The sequence below is a fragment of the Phocoena phocoena genome, chromosome 18 (assembly GCF_963924675.1).
Source record: "Phocoena phocoena chromosome 18, mPhoPho1.1, whole genome shotgun sequence".
Classification (NCBI taxonomy): domain Eukaryota; kingdom Metazoa; phylum Chordata; class Mammalia; order Artiodactyla; family Phocoenidae; genus Phocoena; species Phocoena phocoena.
In genome coordinates, this window is record NC_089236.1 from 76,920,165 (window position 1) to 76,945,687 (window position 25,523).

A 25,523-nucleotide genomic window follows, 5' to 3' on the forward strand; every position below is an offset into this window, starting at 1 on the left:
CAATGTGAAGGGAAACACCGCCGCTCTTAAATACACCAAAAGGTCAGATGGCGATTCATCCATCTCCTTTGGCTTTCAAGGCGATTTGAGATTTAGATACTAATTAAATGCTACACCTTTTGATTCAGGATGTTGAAAAAAGATGCCGTGTAACTCTCCTCTCTCATTCTTGCAGCGCTGCGGCTCCTGAAGGAGGGGGCCGACCCGCACATGCCCATGTCTTCAGGAGGGACCCTGCTCCATCTGGTAAGAGCTGTGATGACCGGGTGAGCGTGGGTGACACCAAGTGGAAGGGGAACCAGTTATGGGCTCCAGACTCAGTAGCAAAATGCACGTGTAACTGGTGATGATCAGAACGATGATGTGTTTCAAGTTAACAGGCTTGGATAATGATACATTAATATTTGTTAATTACTCACATTATAGTTTGTAAATAATGGAGTTCAAGTCTCTGCCCTAAAGAAGATGCTTTTGAACATGAATAGTATTCAACAAATAAGCAAGACAATGTTGTATCAATTATAGAGCATTAGGCAGCCATCCTTTCTTTTACTTTGACGTCCTTTCTTTCACTTTCTTTATTGATCCAATGAGCTTTTACTATTCTCTGCTTGTGGCCCAGATCGTATAAATGTGAATAAAACTTTACTACATTCTTTTGGAAACAAGCAGGGAACGACTAAGTGAATAAACAAGTAAGTAACCACATAAACAAATAAATTCAGTAGTTTTACATGCAAGAAATTTTTGCTGATTCAGTTAAGGGCAAAAATGAAGTAAAAGGAGATGTCAATAATTATTCCATTTAGTGGTCTTTAGGGCTAATTTAAAGCTTAAAACTTGATTTTGAAAAATGCCAAAATTAACATAACGTAAAAGCCTAATTGAGAATTGTCTACCAATATTTAAAAAATGCTGTATTTCTCACATTAGAGCAATCCATGTTAAAGGAGGTCACGCATCGATCTGATGGAAGCTCCCTAATCTGGTATTGGGTCTCAGCCTTGTCTGCCCCCTGGAATCACCTGGGAGCTGTAAAATGTCAGTGTCTGCCTCCCAGCTCACCCTCAGCCTGGAGATTCCGACTCAATTTTTCTGGGATGCAGATGGAACATCGGGGCGGGGCACAGCTCCCCCAGGTGATTCTAATTTACAGCCAAGGTTGAGAACCACTGCCAACAAGAGAACCTTGTGTCTGCCCAAGACTGGAGGCATCTGGGGTGCAGGCAGTCATATGCATGCAGGGGAGTGGAAAAATAACTCCGAATATTGATGGGGAACACCATAGAAGAACGTCAGCCATTTCTCTCCAGCATTGACTGAGAGGGAAAGAGAGATTTCTGGATTCCTTTTTCCTTCTCTGGAGTATTTTGGTTTTGAAAGCTCTCTCTTTTCTCCTCCAATCGTTACGTGGCTCGCGTGACATTTTCAAGGGCTCATTAGTCCTGGATCCTAGGTTTGCTTTTGACAAGCAATCTTAGACTAAGGACATGCTGTGAACAGCTTTCCATAGGTAAAGAGTCTCCTCTTGGTCACTCTCTTTGGAATCCTTACCAGGAGGTGCAGTACTTTATTAGGTAAGAAGCTGAGAAATAGAAGAATTAAGCGAACACAGTAGTAGATAGTACTGGAGCTTAAACTCTGACCATCTAACTGTAAATACTGTATTCTTTCCCCGGTAAATTCCCCAGTGATACCTGGATTAAGTTTTCAGACAGCAAATTATTCCAGTTGGGCTAGTGGAAGACAGACCTTTGCTTTGAACAAATCATGTCAGTTCATTGTTGGTATTAACCAGGAATGTAATGTATTCTTACCCTGTGTGTGTGTGTTTGACAGAAAGAGAGAGAAAGGAAGAGAAGTATGGCCACTTCCTCATATATTGGACTGGCCAAAAAGTTCGTTCGGGCTTTTTCTGTAACATCTTACGGAAAAACCTTTTTGGCCAACGCAGTATATGATGTATCCAACTTTAATGAGCACCTAAAACTCAGTCTTCCCAATCAGCAGAGCAGCGGTTGCTTTCTTCACCTTAAATACAGCCAGAATGCTGCCGTCCCTCTTCACCTGGATAAACCACCCTCCCTCTTCCCGGGACCAGCAGCTTCTTCCCTCACCTCCCCGGCCCCGTCCCTGTGGACCCTACAGTCTGTTTCTCCCACAGCAACCAGATCGTGTCACTCCGTCAAAATGCCCCAGGAGCTTCCCTTCCTACTCAGGGAAAACTCCAGAGTCCTGAGACGGCCACGTGGAATGTGCCCGCACCTTTGTGCCCTCATCTCCAGGGACCCCCTCCTGCTCTAGCTGGTCCTTTAATGTGCCCACCATGCCCCTGCCCACGTGCTTTCACCATTATTTCCACTGGAACATTCCCCTGCCGAAATCTCCATGCCTCACTCCCCCGCTTGCTTCGCCTCTCTGCTCAAAAATCATCTAACAGAACAACCTTCCGGGGCTTGTCCCAAAGGATACGGCAACCCGTTCCCACCACCCCACCATCAGCTCAGCTTTTATCCGGTTGTTTGTCTCATTCCTTGTAACACAGTTGCCACCAAACAGATCATAGGCTCAGGTGATTATGTTCTGTTTCCCAGACTGTCAGCTCCAGGAGGGCTAGGACTTGGCCTCTCATCACTGTTATATCTGCAGCACTGGGAGAGTGCCTGGCACTTAGTAGGTGCTCAGTAGATTTGTCTGATAGGCACATGAACCCGTTAACTACTTAATTAATTAATATATAATGCTGTGATAGATATTAGGGGTGCAAAGATGCAAAACACAGTCTAACAGAGTTTAGTTTTCTGAGGGAGAAAGAAAAATAAACCATGGATTACAGCAGACCTGGAAGCAGGATAAGCAGGTGATAGAGAAAGAGGAAAATGATGAGACCACTTGGCCACCTTCAGAGGTAGTTCTGAAGCCTTTTCTCATGCTCCTGATAAGACTGAATTACTCTTGTATCTAAGGTCTCATGACACATGATCCTTGCTTCTGCTGTCGATCTTGTCACAATGGATTGTAATTAATGGAGGATGTGCCCTTTTTCTCTGCTGCTAGACTGAATTCTCAGAAACTGTGATGTCTTAGATACTTTTATATCCTTAGCATGTGATGCATGGTAGATACTCAACACATCATAAATGAATGAATGAATGAGTGGATGGATAGATGAACTGTCAGAATATAAGGATCTTTTTGGCTAATGAGAAGGTCAAGGTAACCAAGTCTAAAGGCAGTAGAGTCAGAAGAAAGAAGAAATGAGAAGATGAAGGTGATGAGGTAGATGGGAAGCGCTGCATTAGCTCTGGGTCCAATGCAAACACTATGCATTTTTATACTGTTAGACTTTGTTTGTGAGACTAAGATAAAGTGGCTTTGAAACCGGAATACATGTAAGTAAACTTCCTGATGGCTACAGGAATGTGGGCTCAGCACTGAGCCTCCTTTTCCCTGGATTACTGGGGAAGGGTAAGCTGTGACAAAGCGAGAGAGTGGTGTGGACATATATACACTACCAAACGTAAAATAGGTAGCTAGTGGGAAGCAGCCGCATAGCACAGGGAGATCAGCTGGGTGCTTTGTGTCCACCTAGAGGGGTGGGATAGGGAGGGAGGGAGGGAGATGCAAGAGGGAAGAGATATGGGAACATATGTATATGTATAACTGATTCACTTTGTTATACAGCAGAAACTAACGGACCATTGTAAAGCAATTATACTCCAATAAAGATGTTAAAAAAAATGAAAAATTGCAGGTTGCCAGAGAGACAAAATTACAGGGTTTCAAAATTCCTTAGGTACTGAAAAAGGCAATTTCGCCCTCAAAAATGTAAGGTGTGAGCAGCTCTGTGCTCACCCCACCTCTTGGGCATCCTGCAGTATGAAGCCTGTTGCTTTATCAGTGCTGAAGCTCTAATTATATAATGTTAGAGCAACGTCTTTGAGAAAATGGCATCGTATGTGCATGCAGGGCATCAGGAATAAACCGTGGAAGTTGTTGAGATTCCCCAGAGTTTCGCTTGTTTAACTCAATTATTATTCACTGAGCACCTCACTGTAAGTGGAGGTTTTGGGAAGACTCCTGGTAGAAATGCCACAGTAACTTTTAAGTTGGAGATGAATAATTCCCTCTGTATTAAAGGTAGACAATTGACAAACAGGTTTTAATATTTTTTCATCATATACAATCTTTAGTTTTATCATCTTTTAAATAAACTTTCAACAGTAAGTCTGAATTTGCATGTTTATCTACTCTTCATTCAATAATTTATGAATCAAGTGTATCGCAAGTATCCGGTACCATTAGAGGGGAAATAATGCCAACAAGTAACGATATCTGCACCCTAAGATTTTAGTCTCTGTGAGGGCAATATAGAAAAAACTCAGCTGTAACTCTTTGGAAGGAACAATGCTATGTATGGAGTTGAAAACAGAATCACATGGAACTTTGCTAAAATGCCGTCCAGAGTTTTGCGTTATGACCTTTCATACATAAGCTACGAAGGAGGAGCTCCTGGGTGTAAGGAAACCCTCTTGCATGGAGTATGAAATGCGAGTTCTTTTGATTCTGTGCTGTGACAGCAGGAGACCATAGTGAAGCTTAAGTGAAATACATTAGAAATAGGAAAATCTTCTTTCTTTTACCTGGTGAATTGTCATTTTAACATAAAGGCAGGCATTTAAGCAGTGGAGTTCCACGTCACTGATGAAAACAAGCTGCAGTGGATGTGCAAATATGCCCAAGATATTTGGTAAATGTCACAAGCAGATTAGAGAATAGTATATATGTTACACTCAAGACAGGTAGACATGGTGGCAGGGAGGAGAGCAGAGAATCTTTTCAACAGCTGTGAAAATCTTGAAGAATAGACAAGGAATTTTTAACAGTGACAGGTTGGGGAGGAGACAGGATCTCATTTTTTACTCTTTTACATATAGCTTGAATGTTTTAAATGATAAGCATGTATGTTTCACATAATGAAAGAAATTACACTGTCGTGGGCCCGGGGTTCAGTCCCTGGTTGGGGAACTAAGATCCCACGAGCTGTGCGGCATGGCCAAAAAAAAGATGAAAATAAAACAAATTAATACAGAATACTTCTTAGAACTATGTTTTTTTTAGAAGCTTAAATTCTAAAAGTTTCGATCACTCTATTCTTACAAGAATATCTGGGTCTCCGAATCGGGCTGTTCTTCGGGCTTTCTTCTGAGTTTCTCGGAAGTCTCAGGAGCTGTAAGAAGCAGAGATTATTAGCAGTTTACTGCAGCAGCAGCAGTTCAATGGCTTCATATCTTTAAAATCAAGCAGAAAATATTATGCTATGAAAAGAAGCAGAATATTAGGACTCTGGAGACAATGTTTAAAGGAATATCTTACTTTAGAAACCACCTAGGTATTAAAGAACAAAAAGAGTCCCTACGTAGAAGTTATCCATACTTTGCCCTGCTTGCCAGAGCGTCTGGGCATTGACCATGTTACTCCTTTGCTTTCCCAGGAAAACAAGGGTAAAGGTTGCAGGGGTACCTTCTAGCAAAAAAATGAATCCTACCAGAAGACAACATGCCCTCTCCAGGGGCTTTTCCTGGAGAGTTCCTTGGGGTAGGTGGAATGGGGGGGAACATCCATCCAGGACACTGCAGCAGAAAGAGAGGCAAACGAAGAGGCAAGATGGAAGTGAAAGGACGATGTCACTGAGAAACAGAGAGCCGGGCCGTTCTGATGTCTGGTGAGACTGCAGGATGCTGCAAGGTCCTGGAATGGGAAGTAGAGTTGCCATTGGCTGTGAACAATGACCCCTTTATGTTTTTTCAAGGATTCAAATTCCCGACTGTGCTTTGCTTTTTAAAATCCCACATCTCTTTGGTCCATGAGAATCATGGCATCATAACTGGAAAGTCTGAGTTCAGGATGTAGATCAGTATCCAGCTGGATCCTGAATGAAAATCATACCTTTGTTCTGCAAACTGTGGGTGCATTTTTATTGTGATGGCCCACGTGCTGCATGACCTAAGGGGTGAAAAAGCAACGGAAGAGCAAGTTGTGGAGATCCTTGGAAGGCCGTCAGAAACTGAAGGGAGTGACTTTTCCATTTTGAGTAAATAGATCACACAGAACTGGTTCATTCAACATCAATTATAAAAAAGAAAAATTCCCAAGTGAAGTTACTGGTGAGATTTTTGTTGTATTCTGTTTTGTTTTATCTGTGTAACAGTGGAATTCTATTTGTAAAGAATCAGAACCCTTTCTTACAGGGTGAAGGCAATTAGACACAGACTTCCTGGGACTGTGCTCCCCTCCAACAAAATTTTCAATCAACCAGCATTGAAACCACTGGTGTGGATCTTTCTAGGAGAATTGGAGTGTCGCATCCTGAAAGGTTCTCTCTTAGGGAAGTCTGAAACTCCCCCACTCAGAGAGGCCTTCCTTAAGCAAAGAGTTCCAATCATTTAATTGACTCTCTAGACATGCCAGGTTTCATGAAATCCCACGAATGGCTATTTTCATCCCTCCTCAGTGTTTTTCAGACTGTTTCCTACTCTGGGCTCTCCTCTGAGGCGGCTCCATGGCTGACTGGACTTGCGCATCTTATCTCTCTTTTGACTGCCTCTTTTGACTGCCCCCTTGAATGTAAGCTGTTGATTAGGGAGGACATCTAGTTCATAATACCAACCCTCTGGCTTGGCGTATGGTGGGGATGTGGCAGGTCCTCAGTGGATACGTATTTAATCAGTGGGTTATGAATGTCTCAACCCCTGCCCCTTAATCCTCGTGTTCCCATACTTAATTGTCCAGTTCTTACCAGGCAGCTGGGGACGCTCTGCTGTGACTCTGTAGAATGCTCTGTACACCCTCCATCTCATTGAACTGTACTGTCTATTTCTCAAGGGTGATTACCATGTCATGGTCCTTTACGGATACATTGCCAAGCACAGTGCCTGGAATACAGCATTGCCTAATAAAATCTTGGCGATTCACAGCGAAGCAAACCAGTGTTGCAGCTGAAGGAGCAGAGTTTACGTTCACGGAAAAGGATAACAGTGTTATTAGGAGTTTAAAATTTCAGGATGTACATCAGGGGTACATCTGAACCTCTTTAACAACGACCTGTTCCATAATTAGAGTCTGGTTCCATTGGCCTGAAGCTGTGCTGTTTGGAATGCCGGTAGAAATAATAACTGTACTTCATCGCAGAGTTTTCTGGATAGTTTATCTATGGCAAGGTCATCTGGAGTATAAATACTTACCAGAGAGAAGATACATGCAAAGCAAAAATGATAAGAAGTATATTCGAGATGACACTGTAATGAACATGATCCTTCAATGTGATATAGTGGCAAAGAAATGGAAGTGACTTGGCAGAGATCCAAGCACTGGCTGAAAAGGACGGCCCATGGGATTGACACTGAATGCACAGGACCATATGGAAGTTCCAGAGTGATGTCAAAAATTTTGGAAATTGCAACAGATTTGAATTCGTTTTGCTACTGATATAAATCTCTACCTCTCTCCCTCTCTGTATCTCTCTCTCTCCCCTCTCTCTGTCTCTGTCTCTTTCTCTCTGTCTCTGCCTGTCTCTGATTGTAGAAATGTTTTTGAACCACTGAAACCCCATAAACACAGGACAAGAAAATGGAACTTGGCTAATCCAAATTGACTGTGTAAATCCTGTTGCTTCTCCTCCCCCCAGAGCTGCCAGGCGGTGCAGAAATATATAGTTTTTAATATTAGAACAACGCCTGGCACATGGTATCCACTCAGTAAATGAATCTGTATCAAATTGGTTGTTGTCCTAGTACCTCTTTGCTGGTCTCCTCTGTCCCAGCGGCTTTGTAATCAACACAGAGGAGGGAAAATAGATACTGAAAATAGATAATCATCGAGAAAGCTTACGTTACCGTAGATCTGACTCCAGTTTAAAAAAAAAAAACTGGCAACAGATAACTTACATTTGTGAACCATAGGATTTGGTGTGTGAACACAGCGTATATCGAATTTTTGATTTTCTGAGGGTGGATTTCAGGGTCGTTCAGGACATGCCGCTCCTGAGTCAACCAGAACTAAAACATGTAAAATACCCCTTATGATAATGTGGAGGGAAAAGACAACACATTTGAAGTTTAAAATCGTCTTTATTTGTGATTTGGTTTCTATAGTTCTCAGAGTCTTTGGGGCTGAATCAGTAATTCACATTGTAGTGGGTTTTTATACGTTGAGAAATACCACCGTTGTTTACAAACTTAAAAATGAGTGAAAGGATGCGTTGCCAGAGAAATTGTGAACTACTGAGCTGGTGTTGAAAGTGTAAGTGGTCACTTTCTAACTGTGGTCAATTCCATGAACGTCTCAGAGGAAGGAGCTGTCGGCCATGTTGTTTTCTAAGTGTACCCTAAGAGGCAGAATGGAATATTCTGGTCACGGATTGGGACTGCAGAATTTAATATTTCAGCGTGGAGCTAATCTTGGTCATGAGGAATGGGCAACTAAAGTACAATGTAGGTGAAGATTCCTGAGTACCGGAAGGAAGACATTTTTAAACTCTCGTATAGGGTGGGTGACCCAATGTACTTGATGCTTCATTGTTTGGTGGTGCTCAAAAGTGGAGCAAAGACCGTGGTCGTGGTTCCGAAGCCTTTGATGAAGGCTTGAACCAGGTTGGGGGAAGAGCATTGTATGTAAGGACAGAGTGAATCTTAGAAAGAAGCACGTGAAGGTGAACATGCAGTGATCTAGAAGAATCAATGATAAGCTGAGAAAATAATCCAGCTTCTTCAGGGTCCTAGGAAGGAATAACTTTACCTGCACAGGGGAAGGCTCCAGGAGAGATGGTGTTTCCAGAGAGATAGATTTCCACTTAGGTTCTCTGGACATTTCCAGATGAGGAACGTTTGCTTGAAATGGACTGTTCCAGAGGTCCAGTAGAAGGAAGAGTGTGTGGACATGAGGCGCCTGGGAGGCAGGTTGGTCGAGGCGCTTCAAAATTCAGGACAGGCTTCATGGCGTGTGCCTAGTACTTAGAAGGGCCCAAGCTTGCTTTCATGCTCTGCTGTCGCCATCTTTAAATTCTTAGGAATATTTGAATAAAGGGCCCTCTATTTTCATTTTGCATAAATTATGTGGCTAGTCCTGCTTGGCACTTCAAGAAGGAGATGACAGTGACAGGAGGAGCTGGGGACTTGTCTCCAGGTGGAAATAACTGATGTTGTCTGAGTTCTGTTGAGGGTGACAGAGCGGGGCCTCAGCCATTCTTATGGTTCCATAAAGTGTCCCCAGAAATTGCTAAACATGGTGAAAAACTGCCTGAATTGGGAGGGAGATTTTCTAGCTTGATGAAAATTCTTTCTAGGGAGAATGACGTTTACTATATAGCTATAATACTGTAAGAACATTGTACCAGGAATATTCAGCCATCATCATCTTTGCAGACAAGTGTGATTAGAAGGTACTTATTGCTGTCAAATTATTATTCACGATCCTTTGAAATGTGAATCTAAAACTTACGTCACTTGAGAGGGCGGGTATCACTTTAAACACGGTATCTAATTAACTATGTTTTGGTAAAAGACTGAAAGCTAAACCTTAGGTATCGTTGAATCATCACTGTGGATTTCTGACGTGCAGGTTGAGGACATCTTGACAGGCACAGAAGGACGAGGTCACATCCGTTTTGATTATGCAGGGAGCTATCAAAACGAAAAAGAGAGAAGAATAGGAATTACTTGCATATGAATTTCCTAAAAGAAATTGGGTCCAGGCCCCAAATTCTAAAATGGATGTATTAGCTTTTATTCTCTGGTCCTCACCTTATCAGTCTTTGTACCCAAACCTGCAGTGAGTGTGGATGGGGTCATGGTTCACATCATCAGGCCCTGATGGTAGGGACCATTTGTTATTGCTACACATGACATGGAACATCAGATACACAGATATCTTAGTTCAAAACTGAAACTAATCCTTCAAGGTTCATGTGTTTGCCATTGCCCCAAGTGCTTCCACGTGTCCCCAAAGTGGCACCCCTCAAATCTCCTTCCATATGGAATGTGCACCGTGATTTTGCATTGTCCTTTTTGTACATTCTTGAGAGTACCAGCGAATGAAGAAAGATATGGAGATTCTTCAATGACTGTGTTATAATTGTGAACCACAGTTCATGTATCTTTTTTTAAGTTGAAGTATAGTTGATGTACAATATTATATGAGTTATAGGTGTGCAATATAGTGATTCATAGCTTTTAAAGTTTATACGCCCTTTATAGTTATTATAAAGTATTGACAAAGTTCAAATCTTCTGCCTACTTTTTAAAATTGGGCTGTTTTCTAATGACTAATTATAAAGGTAATTAAGTAATAACAAAAGCATACATATATCTCTGTAGTACCCATTTCCTGTGCTGTCAGTCTGAGGGGTTATCAATCAGTTTGAAGTTTTCCCACAACTCACTGAGGCTCCGTTCATTTATTTCATCATTTTTCTCTCTGTGTGTCATTTTGTATAATTTATATTACTGCCTTCAAATGACTAATCTTGTCTTCTATAATATCTAGTCCATTTTTCTTTCCACTGTCCATGGATTCAATTTTCCTTTCAGTCTTACATATGCTTCTTTCCTTGTAGGTTAGTTAGGGAACATGAATACATTCTTCCCCAGTTTAGCTCCACCTCCCAAGTTCAAAAATTGGCATTGAAGTTGTATACCTGTGGAAAGGAAATTTGGATTAGGTTTATTCCAAATAAACCTATCGTAGTTTGTTATCATAGTATACTTTCTTTTATTTCTTTTTTTCTTCTTTTTTCAGTGTGCCCGGTATGATAATGTCTTCATTGCAGAGATCCTGATTGACAGAGGGGCCAATGTCAACCACCAGGACGAAGATTTTTGGACACCAATGCACATTGCCTGTGCCTGTGATAACCCTGATGTTGTCCTACTGCTTGTGTTAGTAAGTAAAGCAATTCCGTTTATTACCATTCGAAGATTGATGGCATATAAAAGTCTGCATATTTAACCAATAATACTTCACAATATATAATACTTCAGGTGAGAAAAAAAATGCGTGTATATGTCATCACTTATTTGCCTGGAATTCCAAGATAATTAGAGACTAAGGTTGTGGGTCACCACATAGTTCATAAAAGAAATTGTGTAGACGTCACACCAAGCTCTATTCCTCTTGCCTTTTTCTTGGAAATTATATGCCTTGATACCTCGCAAGTCAGTGCTAACTAAAATGGTTTGATGATGGTTGTTTTGTCTCTCAATTCATTCTCCTAATTTTTAGCCAGACTAGGTGTATGATAGTAAGGCTCATATTGAATCTTCTTCTCTTGCTTAAATCTAGCAAAGAAGTGTCTACAACTTTTGTTTACATGAAAGTGAAAACTCTAAGTATAAAAGTCACTGGAGTTATTTGTTGTCATTGTCTTGAGTTACAGCTTAGACCCTGACGTGGGTCCTCGCATGTGCTATAATTATTTTAGAATTGGGATTCTTTCTCATTAGTTTATCTCTAACAAAGATTTTAAGAAATTATGCAGGATATTTTAGAAAGCATACTAGAATATAAGAGTACGAATGAATGATTTGCTTTTTTCCCCTTTATTAATAAAAATTGCATAATTCCTTAATGATTTTCTGTTATGTGCCTGGCTTTTCACGTGAGCCCTCAAAATTTCACATACAAGCAAATTGGTGCTCAGAGATATTAAGCAACTTGCCATAGGTCAAAAAACAAACGATATCCCTGAACTTAAGGTCATTGTCCAAAGTCTGTCCTTTCTCCCCAGGGTCATGCTACCTGTCTTAACAAATTACCACCTACTTGATAGCTAAATACAAGAGAACTTTATTCTCTTACATTTTGGAGGCCAGGAATCTGAAATCAAGGTGTTGGCAAAGCTGTATGCCCTATGTCAGCTCTAGGGAAGAATTCTTCCTTGTTTCTTTCTAGCTCCTGTGGATCCCTTTCAGTCCTTGGTGGTCCTTGGTTACAGATGCATCACTCCAGTCTTTGCCTCCACCATCACGTGACCCTGTTCCTTGTGTCTCTGTGTCCAAATACCCCTCTCTTTTCTTTATAAATGCACCAGTCATAGGGTTTAGGGTCCACCTTAACTCAATAACACCTTATCTTACCTTGATCTGCAAAGACCTTATTTCCATAGAAGATCACTCACAGATAGTAGCCTTAGGACTTGAACATATCTTTTTTTTAAAAAACACAATCCCACTACACTGCTTTCTTCCCCCTTTTAAAAATCCTAAGCAGAAGCCTTGTAGGATAAAGACTATGAATGGAGATTTCCTTTATCTTGTAAGAGGTTTAATTTGGTCTAGTTTAGTCTAATTTGTCCCTCAAGAATTTGTAAACTTTTTTTGTTTTTATAGTAGAAGTGTATTATATCACTAGACATGTGTTCCTTTCAACTCCTGGAAGATGGCAGCTATAATAAATAAATAAGGAAAGGTAAAGGAAATAAAGACAATTTAGCTTGAAATAGAATCATTTGGGGGAACTAATACTCTACAGGAAAACACATGAAAAGGTACTTAACTCATTTATAAGAACAAATCTTCACTTGATAGAACCTGAGCCTAAGAGGAATTAAACTAACAAGTCAGCACAAAGGCAGTGAGATCTACTTAGTATTTGCTTAGTATTAAAGGAAAATTTAAAACACATCTCAGAAGGGAACTCTGTGGTCTTTTGAGTGATACTGTGAAATCATCAACTGTGAACTCTTTGGAATTCTCAGAGCTCATAGGACACCAGGCTAGATTTTTAAAGAAATGGCTTGGTCTATAGTAGTTGTTTGAAACTTTTTTTTTGGGTAGTTCAACCACTGGATGACTTGGGCGAAGCTGGGCTATAATTATATGAGAATGAGATAGAAGAGTTAGATTCATAGCTTTTGTGGTTTTCCTATGTTTTTATTTTTTTTTCTGAATATTAGTCGAGAGATTCAGAATATTAGTTGAGAGTCACTTTTTCAAGGCCCGTCTCCATTTATTTTCTCTCAGTACTTATGATTAGTTACACCAAATTAGGCTATTTTCATTTCACTCATGCAATTCTCAGGAACCAATATTCACACGACTGAGCTTGAATTCTTAAAATCCTTCTTCCATTTCCTCAGTGTACACTGCTGGATGAAGGCTTCCCCTTCTTGAGTTCTGAGAGTTTGTCAGCCCTTAATTTCACTGCCAGCCAAGATTTCCTTCCTTCATTATAGAATATCTGTTTCTTATTTCTGATGGAACAGAGTAAGAGGATCTACCTTCTTTGTAGAGTCTGCGCTGAGTCCTGGTCTAGGCATCTCATAGGATTCTTACAATGTCACAGGGACAGCCAAGAGAAGGGCTGAGTACATGGCAGGGTTGTGATTTCAAGGTGCAGAAGCTATAACTACTTGCAGATGACTTCCCTTCAGCATATAGGGACTGTTGCCGGGAGTAGCATGGGTATCAGAAATACCACTGATAGACTAGAAGTAGCAAATAACTTGGACCACCCAGACGGCAGGAATGAAGCATGTTTATAACCAGAGCTGGGATTAGGGCAGCCCGTGAGGACTGGTACCTGGGGTGTCAATTACACTATAATTATAGAAATAAGTTAGACATATAGTGGCAAATTACTTAGGTCTTCCTTGTGACTCTTTGCATAACTGAGGAAATATACATGTGCCTTGCTCCCGTTGAGGTTAAACAGTGTCTTCCAAGGAAAATCAATAAGCACTGGCACCAGTCCCATTTCCCAAAACAGATAGAAAAATAACAACAGTTTGAAGAAGTACTAAATCATTGTCCTGAATGGGGACACCCTCATGTCATTGTCAGACTCAATGATAGCTCCATTTTGATGAGGTGAGTTCTCTACACTCCTTTTTTTGTACTTTTATTGTATTCCCCTATTCTTTGGCATTCCCCCCCAGTTGCTGCTAGGATCGTCAGCACGTGGCCTGAGCTCCTTTTTCTTTCACATTATCGTGTATGTTGTGCGTGTTTAAATACAATTTACTTTTCCCTTTGTTCTCGTGTGACACAGTTTCTGTAACTCTACTTGTTCCCCTGGCAATGAACTCAATTTTATTAATGGCCAGTTGCCTTTATAATAAATATCTCTTCTGCCTAGAACAATTTGATTTATATTCATTAATTATTTATCGAGCTGATATCAGTGGTGTTCATTAGGGAGCTCTAAGTTAGGCATTACCTAAATTATTAGCTTCCAGCAAGTCACAGAAGTAACTAGCTGGTGCATACATGGCTATTTGTTAAAACAGTGCCAGCACTTTATAGAGACTCAATGTATATATATCAATACTTGCTGAATACATACACAAATGGCTGAAAGAATGGCAGGCCAATTTTTGGAAGTCAGCCTGAATTTAATATTGACATTATTAACTCATGTTATATCTAAAAAAAACCTGTCTTATAGCCACATTCATCTTCCTACATATTCTGGAATTCTTCATCCTACACTTGTATTTAGAAGTGCTTACTTCGGCACACATGATCTCAATGTCAGATGATATTGCTTTTCTTTACCAGGCGGAATTGAGAGCTAGAAACTGGATTTACTTCATGTGTAAACATAGAATTAAATCTGTAATTGTCAAGTTATTAACATTTTCATGGTCTGCAATGCCCTATTTCTCACACCATAGAATAACCCAACCTCATATGCAAAGTTATATATGTGCCCGTTGCTGTTATTCATTTACTGATGACTGTCTGTAATCATTAACTAATATATATTGATCACCAACTATCTTTAACATAATTGCTGCCGTCAAGGAGGTTACTGTTTGTTCATTCATTCATTCATTCAGCAAATATTTATTGAGTGACTACTATGTTCTGGGTGCTACACAGTGAATAATAAGACATTTTACATTATAGAACAATGACAAAAACAAACCAAAGCAAGTAATGTACGTGTAACCACTGAGTAACTTGACTAACGGATTCAGCAAATCTGAGTAGCCTCATTACCACCATGTCATAACTAGCCCACCATCCATCCACAGTAATAATTTGCTTTCAAGTAAATGTGGGTGAAATACATCATCATAAAAATCGTAATTATGTTCCTGCTAACCACCTCAAAAGAAAGATTTATTTTACTTCCAGAACTAAAGGCCATCGTACATTGTTTAGTGCTGCGTGTCCAGTCTTCTTTCCATTTTCCAAACTGATGAGTAAGGGACACTATGCACTTACATATTTGAGTGCCTTCTGTTCTGCACTGAGGGGGTCAGCAGTGAATAAAAGAAGCACAAATCCCTGCCTCTTTGGAGCTTACGTTCTACTGGGGAGAAACAGGAAAAAACACCTAAGTGGACGAAGTGTACAACGTGTCAACTAAAGCGAAATGTTGGAGGGGCAAGGAGAGAGGGGTAGAAAGTCTTAATGGATGTCCTGATGGAGGGGTGACATTTGAGCTGTGAGCCTCGTGGACTGTGGGTGCATCGTGGGCTGGGCAGAGGCAACGGGTGAGGGCAAGCTGTGGGGCAGTGGCTCGTGTTAGAAGAAGAGCAAAGGAGACCAGGCAGTTCTCTCGTGGAGTGGACGCGGGCAGGGCAGAACGAGAAGTCAGAGAGTCGACGGGAGCTCATCAAGCCCCTTGCTTGGACGTTAGAATTTACTTTTACCCCAGGTGATGAGGGGGCCTGTGGAGGGTTTTGAGTGGAGAGGTGACATGATATGACATCCATTTAAAAAGATCCACTCTGGCTGCTCTGTTGAAAATACACAAAGGGGCGGGGGGAACTCTTAGGGGACGCTGTCTCACTGTCCGGGCCAGACATGGTGCAGGTGGTGAGAAGTGGCCGACATGTGGGAGTATTTGGAAGGTCGAGTTGTCAGTATTTGGTGTGGGATTGGATTTGGGGCTTGAGAGAAAGAGCAGGAGTCAGGGAGGGCTTCCACTTTGTTGGCCTGAGAACTGCAGGGTTGGAATCTGTTTGCTGAAATGGAGAAGGTGTTTAGAATAGCGTGAGGGGTATGGGGTTATGTTTAAAAAGGAATGAAAAATGTATTTGAATCACATATTTTTCAAGTTCTTCAGGAAAGCATTATCTGTAGAAATGTTCATTGATTTGCAAGGTAATTGTTTATTGTGAGTTTTTGTGAAGTGGAGATGTATGTATGCGTCACCATCATATACTAAACGGCATTAGATCGTTGCTATTTTAATTGAATCACAAATGGTTTCATGTTTTGGAGTAGACATAGCTACTGTGAATGTTGTCAGTACTTTTGCCAGATCTACAAAACTCAAGCAGATACTAATAATTAACTTTTATACAGCCCTCCCTATACGCTGAGTGTTTTTCTATGTGCTTTATAATTATTAATTCACTGAGTCCTTGCAGAATCCTGTATGTATGTGCTAGCTTTTTCCACTTTTACTTTTTATAGGTGAGGCAACTTAGTGAGGCTAATCTACATGCTGAAAGCCAGTTGGTAGTGGTAGAGGCAAAATTTGATCCCATGAAGGCCAGCTTCAGGACCTGAACCCTGACCACTCTGATGTGCTGCCGTGTTGCTTATGATAGAATTCATATGGAGCTACAGTCCCCAGAGTGGACAAATAAGATCACTATTTGTATTGCAATATTATACATTTCCCATTAAAACACGGTTTTCTGACTTGAGTACTTAGACTATGGGAGGAAAGTTAAGAAGTATTATGATACATTGTAATACAGTATTCGTGGTGGTTCTGTTCTATAAAATCATCGCAGACACTGACTTAGTGAATACAAGACCAGGCTCCTAGGGGACTTACAGTGTTAGGTTCCTGCGTGCCTCTGCTCACAACACGCGCATCAACAGATCTGTACAGCTTCATTTTTTTACGACTGTATTTTTAGCGCAAACTTTATTTTTTGTGTGTTTCTGTTTAAAGACACCTAATTTAAAATATGTTGTTGACTCATAAACCTTGAACTCACGGCAGTAACACTATAACTCGGGCCTGAAAAAAGCTTATGCAATGCACATATTTTCTATTAAGGCTCTTCACAGCCTCCTTGCCCATGGAAACACTAGACAGCACTTCTGCACTACGGTTGGGGGCCACTTGAAACAGTGAAATCACCAAGAAAAAGCTCAAACACACGAAAAATGGCACTGAGTGGACTGCAGTAAGACCAGTTTTTTACACTATGAGAGCTGAAACAAGAAGGCAGAGCAAGGCCTCATGGGACCTGAGCTTTGAATGTGTACCTTGGGTGGCTAGAATTTTCCACCACTCTGCATATGCACGGATGACCAGCAAAGCACCATCAGTGTTGATTTGGGATTACAAATTAATTCTAGCAAGTAGGCAAGTTCACAAATATAAAATCCATGAGCAATGAGGATTGACTGAATTTATTACTAAGTAAAACAATTGACCGATTTTAGGATTTTAATTGTGAAATAGAAACCATCTAAACCCAGTGTATTTTAGGAATTGGGGTGGCTCAAAAAATGATGGATTTCTACAGTATATTTTCAAAATTTAGACTTTTTAGTACCATTATTATTTTCACAATTTCCATCACATAGTTGAACAGGGTTTTGCAGTTTCCTAGAAGTTTCATAGATAGCTCACTGAGTATGTGGAGCACATCTATGACAAAAGCAATGCACTTAATATATTATCCCTATTTTTACATAAAGAAATCTAATATCAGAGAGGTTATGTAGTAGAATAAAATCTCAAATCTAAATGTTTTCATTCCCAGTAAAATATTTTACTGCATTATTATTTTTATATTTAATGTAGAATTACATATTCATATAATTCTATATAATATACATTCTATTAAACAAAATGTGACCACAGAATTTTCACTTACCTTATTTTATTGAATCTTTGAGTATCTCACATATGTAAGTTTTTAAATTTTTCATTGTACATTATCCAGTTTTTAAAATATTTTCTAACCAGTGCCATATTTGAACACCAATGCTCTATAACTCAAAATTTGTTAAGAGTATTTTTTTAATAATTCTATAGTAATTTGCTATTTCTCAGACTTTGCTATTTCTGTTATCCAAGAGGAAATCACAAAGGCTGAAAAGTGGTTAACTCAAACCAGTCTCTTTAAAATTTTGACTTCCTATTTATTTCAACATGGTCGTAATATATACATATGTGTGTGTGTATATATACATATATATTTCTGGCATGTTGTATCAGTGAATCTATGCCTTGAATCAATACTTGTAAATATCAAAATCTGCTCAATCACTTGCCTGCGGAGAGAGGAACAATAGGCTTTTCTTTGCTATTTTGTACCATGTGATTTCACAGAGAATCGTTTCTTAATAGCATTGCTCAATTTTCACTTATTTACTGATATGACTTTGGGTTACAGGGTTACATTTATCCGTGGCATGCTAGATCTGAATTTTCACATTTAATTTTCCGTTGTGGCCACAGTTGCTAAGCTTCTCTGTCCTGTTAGCAGTTCTAAAGCTGTGACAAATATGCCTGTTTTAACAGCCCATTGCATTTTGGACCATAAGAAACAAATTAATTTTTATATTGGTGTTAATTATTTTAGAAGGAAAATAATTTTTCACTGAAACACTGAATGACGCTTCTTTTGGGGTAAAATGATTACCTATGTTCCTGACTAATCAGCTCAGGTTTTTCTCTTTTTTATTGAAAATTTTGGGAGGAAATGCTTTGATACTTCACATGTCTTAGAACCATTTAATAAACCTTACTATAAAGGGTATCTATTATACATAATGTCAAAATATGACTAATAAATAACTGAAGGACAAATTGTTTTATTTTTCTTAAGGGGTGACAGGGAATGGTGAATTGCTGAATTATTAGTATTACATATTACCAGGAGATCTTTTAAGATATTTTCACTCCCTGAAATCAGAACGTGTAGGAGGAGATATTAGCAAATCAATAGTCATTTACTAAGTGAGGCTCAGTAATATTAATACTATCATCGTTTCACTTCAGTAACAATGGAATGATTACTTGAAATTGCAGTGAATGTTTTCTTCATCCTTGGCCTTTTGTGTTTGAACATCTGATGTTAGTAATTTCTCTGCCTGTTGGCTGGAGTGTGTCATGCTCTGTGTTTAATGGGCAGAGTGGGACTAGATCATTATAATGGGTGCTGCAGGCGACTGACTGCTGGAACCTAGCAATTCCACCCTAAATGAAATAGCAAATGATGTTTCAAAAACACGTATTGCTCACGTTGTGTCAGGTGGCCAAGTTGATAGATCAACATTAAATTGTTCCAAAACTTCACTCATTCATTGCTTAGACTGTTTCCGGGTTAAATCCTAGTATAAAATTTTTTATATTGTTTAGTTCTAAATTACCCTTTCCATCACTTTGATTTGTTAAATATTAGAACACAGGGTACCCTGCTGTTTCAGAACGTTATACTCCTCCCCAGAAAATAAGCTAAAACTGAATAGCTTATGGTAAGTCTGATTTTCCAGTAGGAACTGTGGCAGAACACCTGGGCATCACTCAACTTTTTATGTAAATGATGACGTGCACACTGTATTTAATCTTATCTTCAGATGTTGATCTTGCCTTCAACCTCTCTGAGAAAATTGAGGTCTTCGGGCTTGAATGCCTCCAACTTCCTCCTAAAAACTATTGATTTTTTCCCTATATATATTCACTGGCTTTCTTCCGTCCTTAAAGAGGTGTTTGTTCTCCTTTTTAAGCTAACTCCTTCTACATCCTCTTTAGATTCTGCTACTTGCCCCTTCTCCAAAGATTTCTCCTTCATCATTTATTGAGTTTTCATTTTCGTAGTCACTCCTGTATCCTTTTCCTTTAAATTAATTCATGGTTATGTTCTAGTGATTTCCATTAGTTAAAAAATAAGAAGAAAAAAGCCTGATCAAACTTCTGTCCTCGGATTGTCACCCTGTTGTCCTCTCATGTTCGTAGCCAAACTTCTCTGGAGGACAATATGCTTTTTCTGACCCCAATTTATGGCCCCTGTCGCCCCATCCAGACAGTCTGGTCTCTCTTCACTCAGACCCCTCAAAATGGCCCTTTGCCGAGAATACTTGGACATTTTTGTGATGAGGTCAGTGGACACATTTCATGGTTTATCCTACTTAATGTATCTCACTAGGTCTAAAGCCAAGTTTGTCAAGAAAGGAAATGGGGCAAACGTCCAATTTTTAACCCAAGGTTATATTTTTGGGACTAATCGGAGTAAGAATTTGAAGGAAGCTACTCTGGCTCCTGAGCCCTGTTAGTGACCATTGAACATAAGAGGGTTTTTTTTTTTCTTTTTTTCAGCTTTATTGAGGTGTAATTGATAAATAAAACTGTATATATTTTACAACGTGATGATTTGGTATATTTTGTTAAATGATTACAGCAATCAGGTAAATTAACACCTCCATCACCTCACAGAGTTAATATTAATTTTTTTTGTAGTGAGAATGCTTAAGATCTACTCTCTTAGCAAAATTCAGGTGTATAATACAATATTATGAACTGTAGTCACCATGCTGTACATTAGATCCCTGGAACTCACCCGTCTTATAAGTCGAAGTTGGTACCCTTTCAGCAGCATCTCCCATCTTCCCCGCCCTCCAGCCCCTGGTAGCCACCATTCTGCCTTCTGTTTCTATCAGTCCACCTTCTTTTGTTGGTGTTGTTCTTAAGTCGTGTTTTTTTAAACCTATTGCTACCTAAACTTTCCTATCACTAAAATCGACAGTAAAAATTCATCCTATCTGTGGTGAAAATGCTTCTTCCTTATTCACAGTAATTAACACCATAAAAGTATATTTCAGAAAACAAGCAATAAAGTGTCATTCGAAGAAAGCATGTGGAGGATTTCTGGTTTCAGCTCAGACATGCTCAGATTGCTGTCCTTGCAATAAGAAAAAAGTTGAACCAATTGAAAATCAGTAACTTTTCTTGGACCCATCAGAGAGCTGAAGTTTCAGGGAAAATCCTATCAACCTCAAAACCCGGGAGACAGGTGTATCCAGCCAGTCAGAGCTAAGATTTGGTGCTGGATCAGAAGTCGCAGGAGGCATAGTGTTTTTTCTTTTCCTGAAAAAAATTCCACGCCAAGTTTTCGTATAAAAGGTCCCCACAACACTATTTATCACATAGGATGATATCTATTTGTTAGTAGGGTGGACAAACTCTTACAAAGGGTAGACTTAATTTCATGAAGTAGCGATAAAGACAGGAATATTAAAATTCCTGTGGGAACTTTATAGGTGCAAATGTTATAGCCATTCTGAACCAGCAGAAACTGTAAAAGAGATTTCATTAGCCCACTGCTCAGTGACATTTAAGAGAGCGTACGCTGTTAAAGCTTGATCTGAGGTTGAGATTTCCATTTTATTTGAAAAAAAAATGGAATTTTTAGAGGAAAATAATTTTGTAAAGCAGTGTTCAATTTTGGGTTCTAAAATAAATACATCAGTCATTAAATTCATTAAAACACTAAATTACATCAAACAGTGAAATACATCGAAAAGGTTGATATAAGGGGTGTAAGAAATGGGACAGACCGTACACCAATACTGTCAAAAAAAACAAATAAACAATAAAAGGGGCTTAGCAGCAATGATACATAATCCTGCTTTTTTGGAAGGTTATATGTTTTGTATTAGTTAAATAGTCTTTCTCTTTGGAGTTATTTCTTTTCCAGAATGTCTTTATTGAATCATCCCTTAACCAAAACTATTAGGAGGCTTCTACAAGAGATCTACTCTTTGTAATATCTTTAACTCATATATATAGTCAAGGAAGCAAAATGGATTTTGAAGTAGATCTCAATAAAAAGCAGGATCCTGGAAATTCATTAGCTTCTTAAATTCTAAGACAGTATAGAAACTATCAGTCTGCTACTGTAGCCTGCCTACACTCTAAAATTACATTTCTGAAAATGAGTCCTTTTTGGGCCATCAGAACAAACCTATAAAGTGATAATTCACTGGGAAAGAATCAGGATCTCCATCAACTTGCACAAGGGTAATAAGAGTCACCTCCTTTTACATTTAGCCACCTGAGTGGTTGCTACAAAATATATTCAAAAAAGAGAAGCTGTATTTTGAGAGCTGCAGAGCTTATGTAGTTGATGAAGTCTGTGTATTGGTGTTACAGGCATCACGTCATCTTCTTGGACAGTAATTGTATTTATATTATAAATAATCTTAAGTGAAAATATCAACAAGGATTTCTTGTGAAAGTCAACGTGTCCTGTTAGAACTGTGCTGTCACATCCTTCCCTGGTGTAGCATAAAGAAGAAGTAAAGAAAACATCTAAGAACTTTCTTAGGGAAGGAAACAAGTATTTATGAGCTGGACCTAGTCAATCAGAAAGAATAAATTCCTGATAGGTTATTGATGTAAATAGCTCTGGGCATCACTCAACTTTTTATGTAAAAAAGTTTTTATGTCTGATGGAAAGCGGCACTGACACACTGAACACTCTTTTTGAGTGTGGACAAAACTGCTAGTAAAGGCTTTGACCATGGTGGTCACAAACATAGGTATAAATATACCAAGAATTTTAAAGGCTTAAAGTGGAAGAAAGAATTAGAAGGAATGGTTCCTTGGTCTTAGCGTAGGCGTAAAGCATCATGGCAACGATATGAGCGTCAGGACCTCAAGTGTAAGCCCTGACTAGTTCTCTCACTAGTTACGTGACTTCGGTAAATAAGCTCCAAAAAAGTGGGAACTTTTTTCATGGTTCTGACCACAGTTCCTCCTGCAGTGGCAGTGGACTGTCACGTAAATTACTTACAAGTTATTTTTGGAGAATGCCTGGACTTTTCAGTTCAGTATTGCTCAATTCTCTCTTTTAACTTTATTTTTGCCAGTTTTATCGTGATTGTCAACATGTATTTCCTTAAGTTACTGAATGAAGTAGCCCATGCTTAATGACACATCAGGGTATTCAGTATCAATACTGGATAAAAATTTAAAATGGTCTGTTCTGTTAAGATAGATTAAACGTGCCGGAATTTAATCAAGCACGGCTGTGATTATGGCACAAAACTGAACACTAGATTCACAGTCCCTGTGAAAATGAAGTTTGTCTGGTTTCGAGCATGATTTTTGCTGCTCCCAGGGTTCTCTGATTGCATCTTTTACACAATAGGAATTGTTTCTACAAGAATATGAAAGACCTGCATTTGCACATATCATACATGTTAACTTGACTTTTTGTAACATACTGTTGTCACTTGTCAGCCTTTTCAGAAACTTCCACTGTTGATGATTAAGATTTTTCTTTTCTGACTAATGTCCGACAGAAGAAATACTTACCCTTTAAATACAAAAGCATAAACTGAAAAATGTGTGCTTCATGGCATTTCTATAATTTTACATAAAATTCTTTGAAGAACAGAAAAATACATACATTTTGTACATCTAATAGCAACATGGGTTTATTGAGTTTGGGAAGTACAGACCACTATCTGTGCTCAAGGTCTAAGGAAAACTTTCGTAGGTTTACCCTGTTTGATTATTTATGCTCCCATTTTTTGGTAAATTGTACTCCCTCTTTTCAAGTGTTTTTCATGATAAGTAATATTTTTAACCTATATTTTAATTAAGATAACTTTAAAAATCTAATAATTTACGTTAATATTATAAAGCATTTAATTTGACTTCTGAATGTCTTTTTAGTAAGGTGTTTTCTTTTTCTGATTACATAAATAATTCATGTTTGTTTTACAAGCATTGGAAAATACAGGAAAAAAAGAAGTCACTCATTAGCCCACTGGTCAGAGAAAAATCGGTGGTAACATTTTGATGACGTCCTAGGTGTGTATGTGTTGATGAGTTTTAAGTGCGAATCTGTGGCACGTGGCCAGATCGTCATGTGGAAATGATCTCCCTTTATGGACAGGAGAGAAAGAATTGGAGGGCCCTAGTGGATCCTGTTAGCGATGTGAGGTTATTGTTGTAGCTTAGGTCAGGGGAGGTGGAAGCTTCAGCTGGAGTGATGATGGCCGTGAGCAATGGAACATGTCTGGCAGATGGTCATGAAACAGACAGATAATATGATCCTGTTTTACAGAAAATAATATATTCATATGATCACTTATATATATATGGGTATTTGTACTTATAACTGTATATAGATAAACTGTAGGTATTTTTATAAAACCAGTATCATCATATTTGTATTATTTTGCAATCCAATAAATATATGTGATGGTGTAATATGACAACTTGCAAGGGTATACTAAAATTTATATAGCCCTTTGCTTATTTATGCTTTAAATTACAAGGAGAATATTAAAATAGGATACCCTAACAGGTGCCTTAGAGACTCTTGGAAATTTCTGAAACAGTGATTACTATACATATAAGAATAAAATTAACTTCTAATATTAACTTCAAAGGTTCCTAGAAACTTGTAATTTAAAAAGTGAGTTCTACCTATTGGGAAAAAATTGTGTATTTTAACGTGGCCCATTAAATAAAAGGATTTTAATGTGATTAGTGCCAAGACAATTCTGAGAGAAATGTGTAACATTAAACCAATATCAATTAAGTGCCTACTCACTTCCAACCACATTATATCTGTGATACATTCAGCATGAGAGCAGTGCTTTGAAATTTCAATCTTTGTTTACAGAATATCTCATTCCTAATGCAGGAAAATAATTTATACTAGGAGTCTCCAACACATTACTGATGGTTGGAAGGTGTAAATAGGTCAGACATATCTGTCATCTAAGATGGTAACGTCATACTTGGGGTTGATTTCATGATAAAATTAAAGTGTAATTATTTCAGTATTCAACTTAGTGCTACTTTCATAGGCACTGCACCCTCAGAACACACACAGATATTTAATACAAGGGAAATGCCACATCCCCGAGTCCTGCTAATATAGCCATGCTTTGATGCCTGGACCTTGCATTCAAATTGTATTTTCCTCAATTTTCATTCCCTGGAGGTTGCCGACCGGTGTCCCACGCACATTTGTCCTAGCTGTGTGTCCTCCAGGTAGAGCTTGTTTGTAAGTTTATATTTTCCCACCGATGACTTGTAGTGAACCACTTCTGTGGGAGATCCTTGTTATCAGGACCGCTTAGCTCTGAGGCTGTTTGGTTTTCCTTCAGTCCGTTCCGCTAAGGAGAAGAGGAGGGGATCAACTCGTTGCCCTGTGTGCGAGCAAATGCAGAAATAGCGGTCTTTGCATCCATCATCAGAGCTCACTCCTTCATCCTGAGATTCCATTAGGGGAGCAGGTCCCCGCCATCTCACTCGCTGTCAGACGTGGGCGACTGCTCTTCTTTATTCAGTTCAGAACTTGTCCCAGGGAGCCGAGTGTGATCTCTGTTACTAGATGAAGCTGCACAAAATCAGAAACTTGTTCACATTTAAATTTAAAGAAACACTGAATCTTTAAACCACATTTGGAAAGTACTTTATTATGTCACTGTAGTGTAAACTGCTCACTTCTTTGGGGGCAACTCGGAAATATCAGACCAAGAACACTGTATATTACTGAGTGATGCTTTAGTGTAATATCT

At 39.1% G+C, this 25,523-nt stretch overlaps 1 protein-coding gene across 1 annotated transcript in view; it reads left to right on the forward strand.

The window, feature by feature from the left end:
* MYO16 (myosin XVI) overlaps positions 1-25,523 on the forward strand; it is a 404,938-nt gene that overhangs the window by 41,458 nt on the left and 337,957 nt on the right. The window contains exons 2-3 of the mRNA XM_065896022.1: positions 176-246; positions 10,795-10,938. Coding sequence (XP_065752094.1) covers positions 176-246; positions 10,795-10,938 — 215 coding nt within the window. The remainder of the gene's footprint in view (positions 1-175; positions 247-10,794; positions 10,939-25,523) is intronic.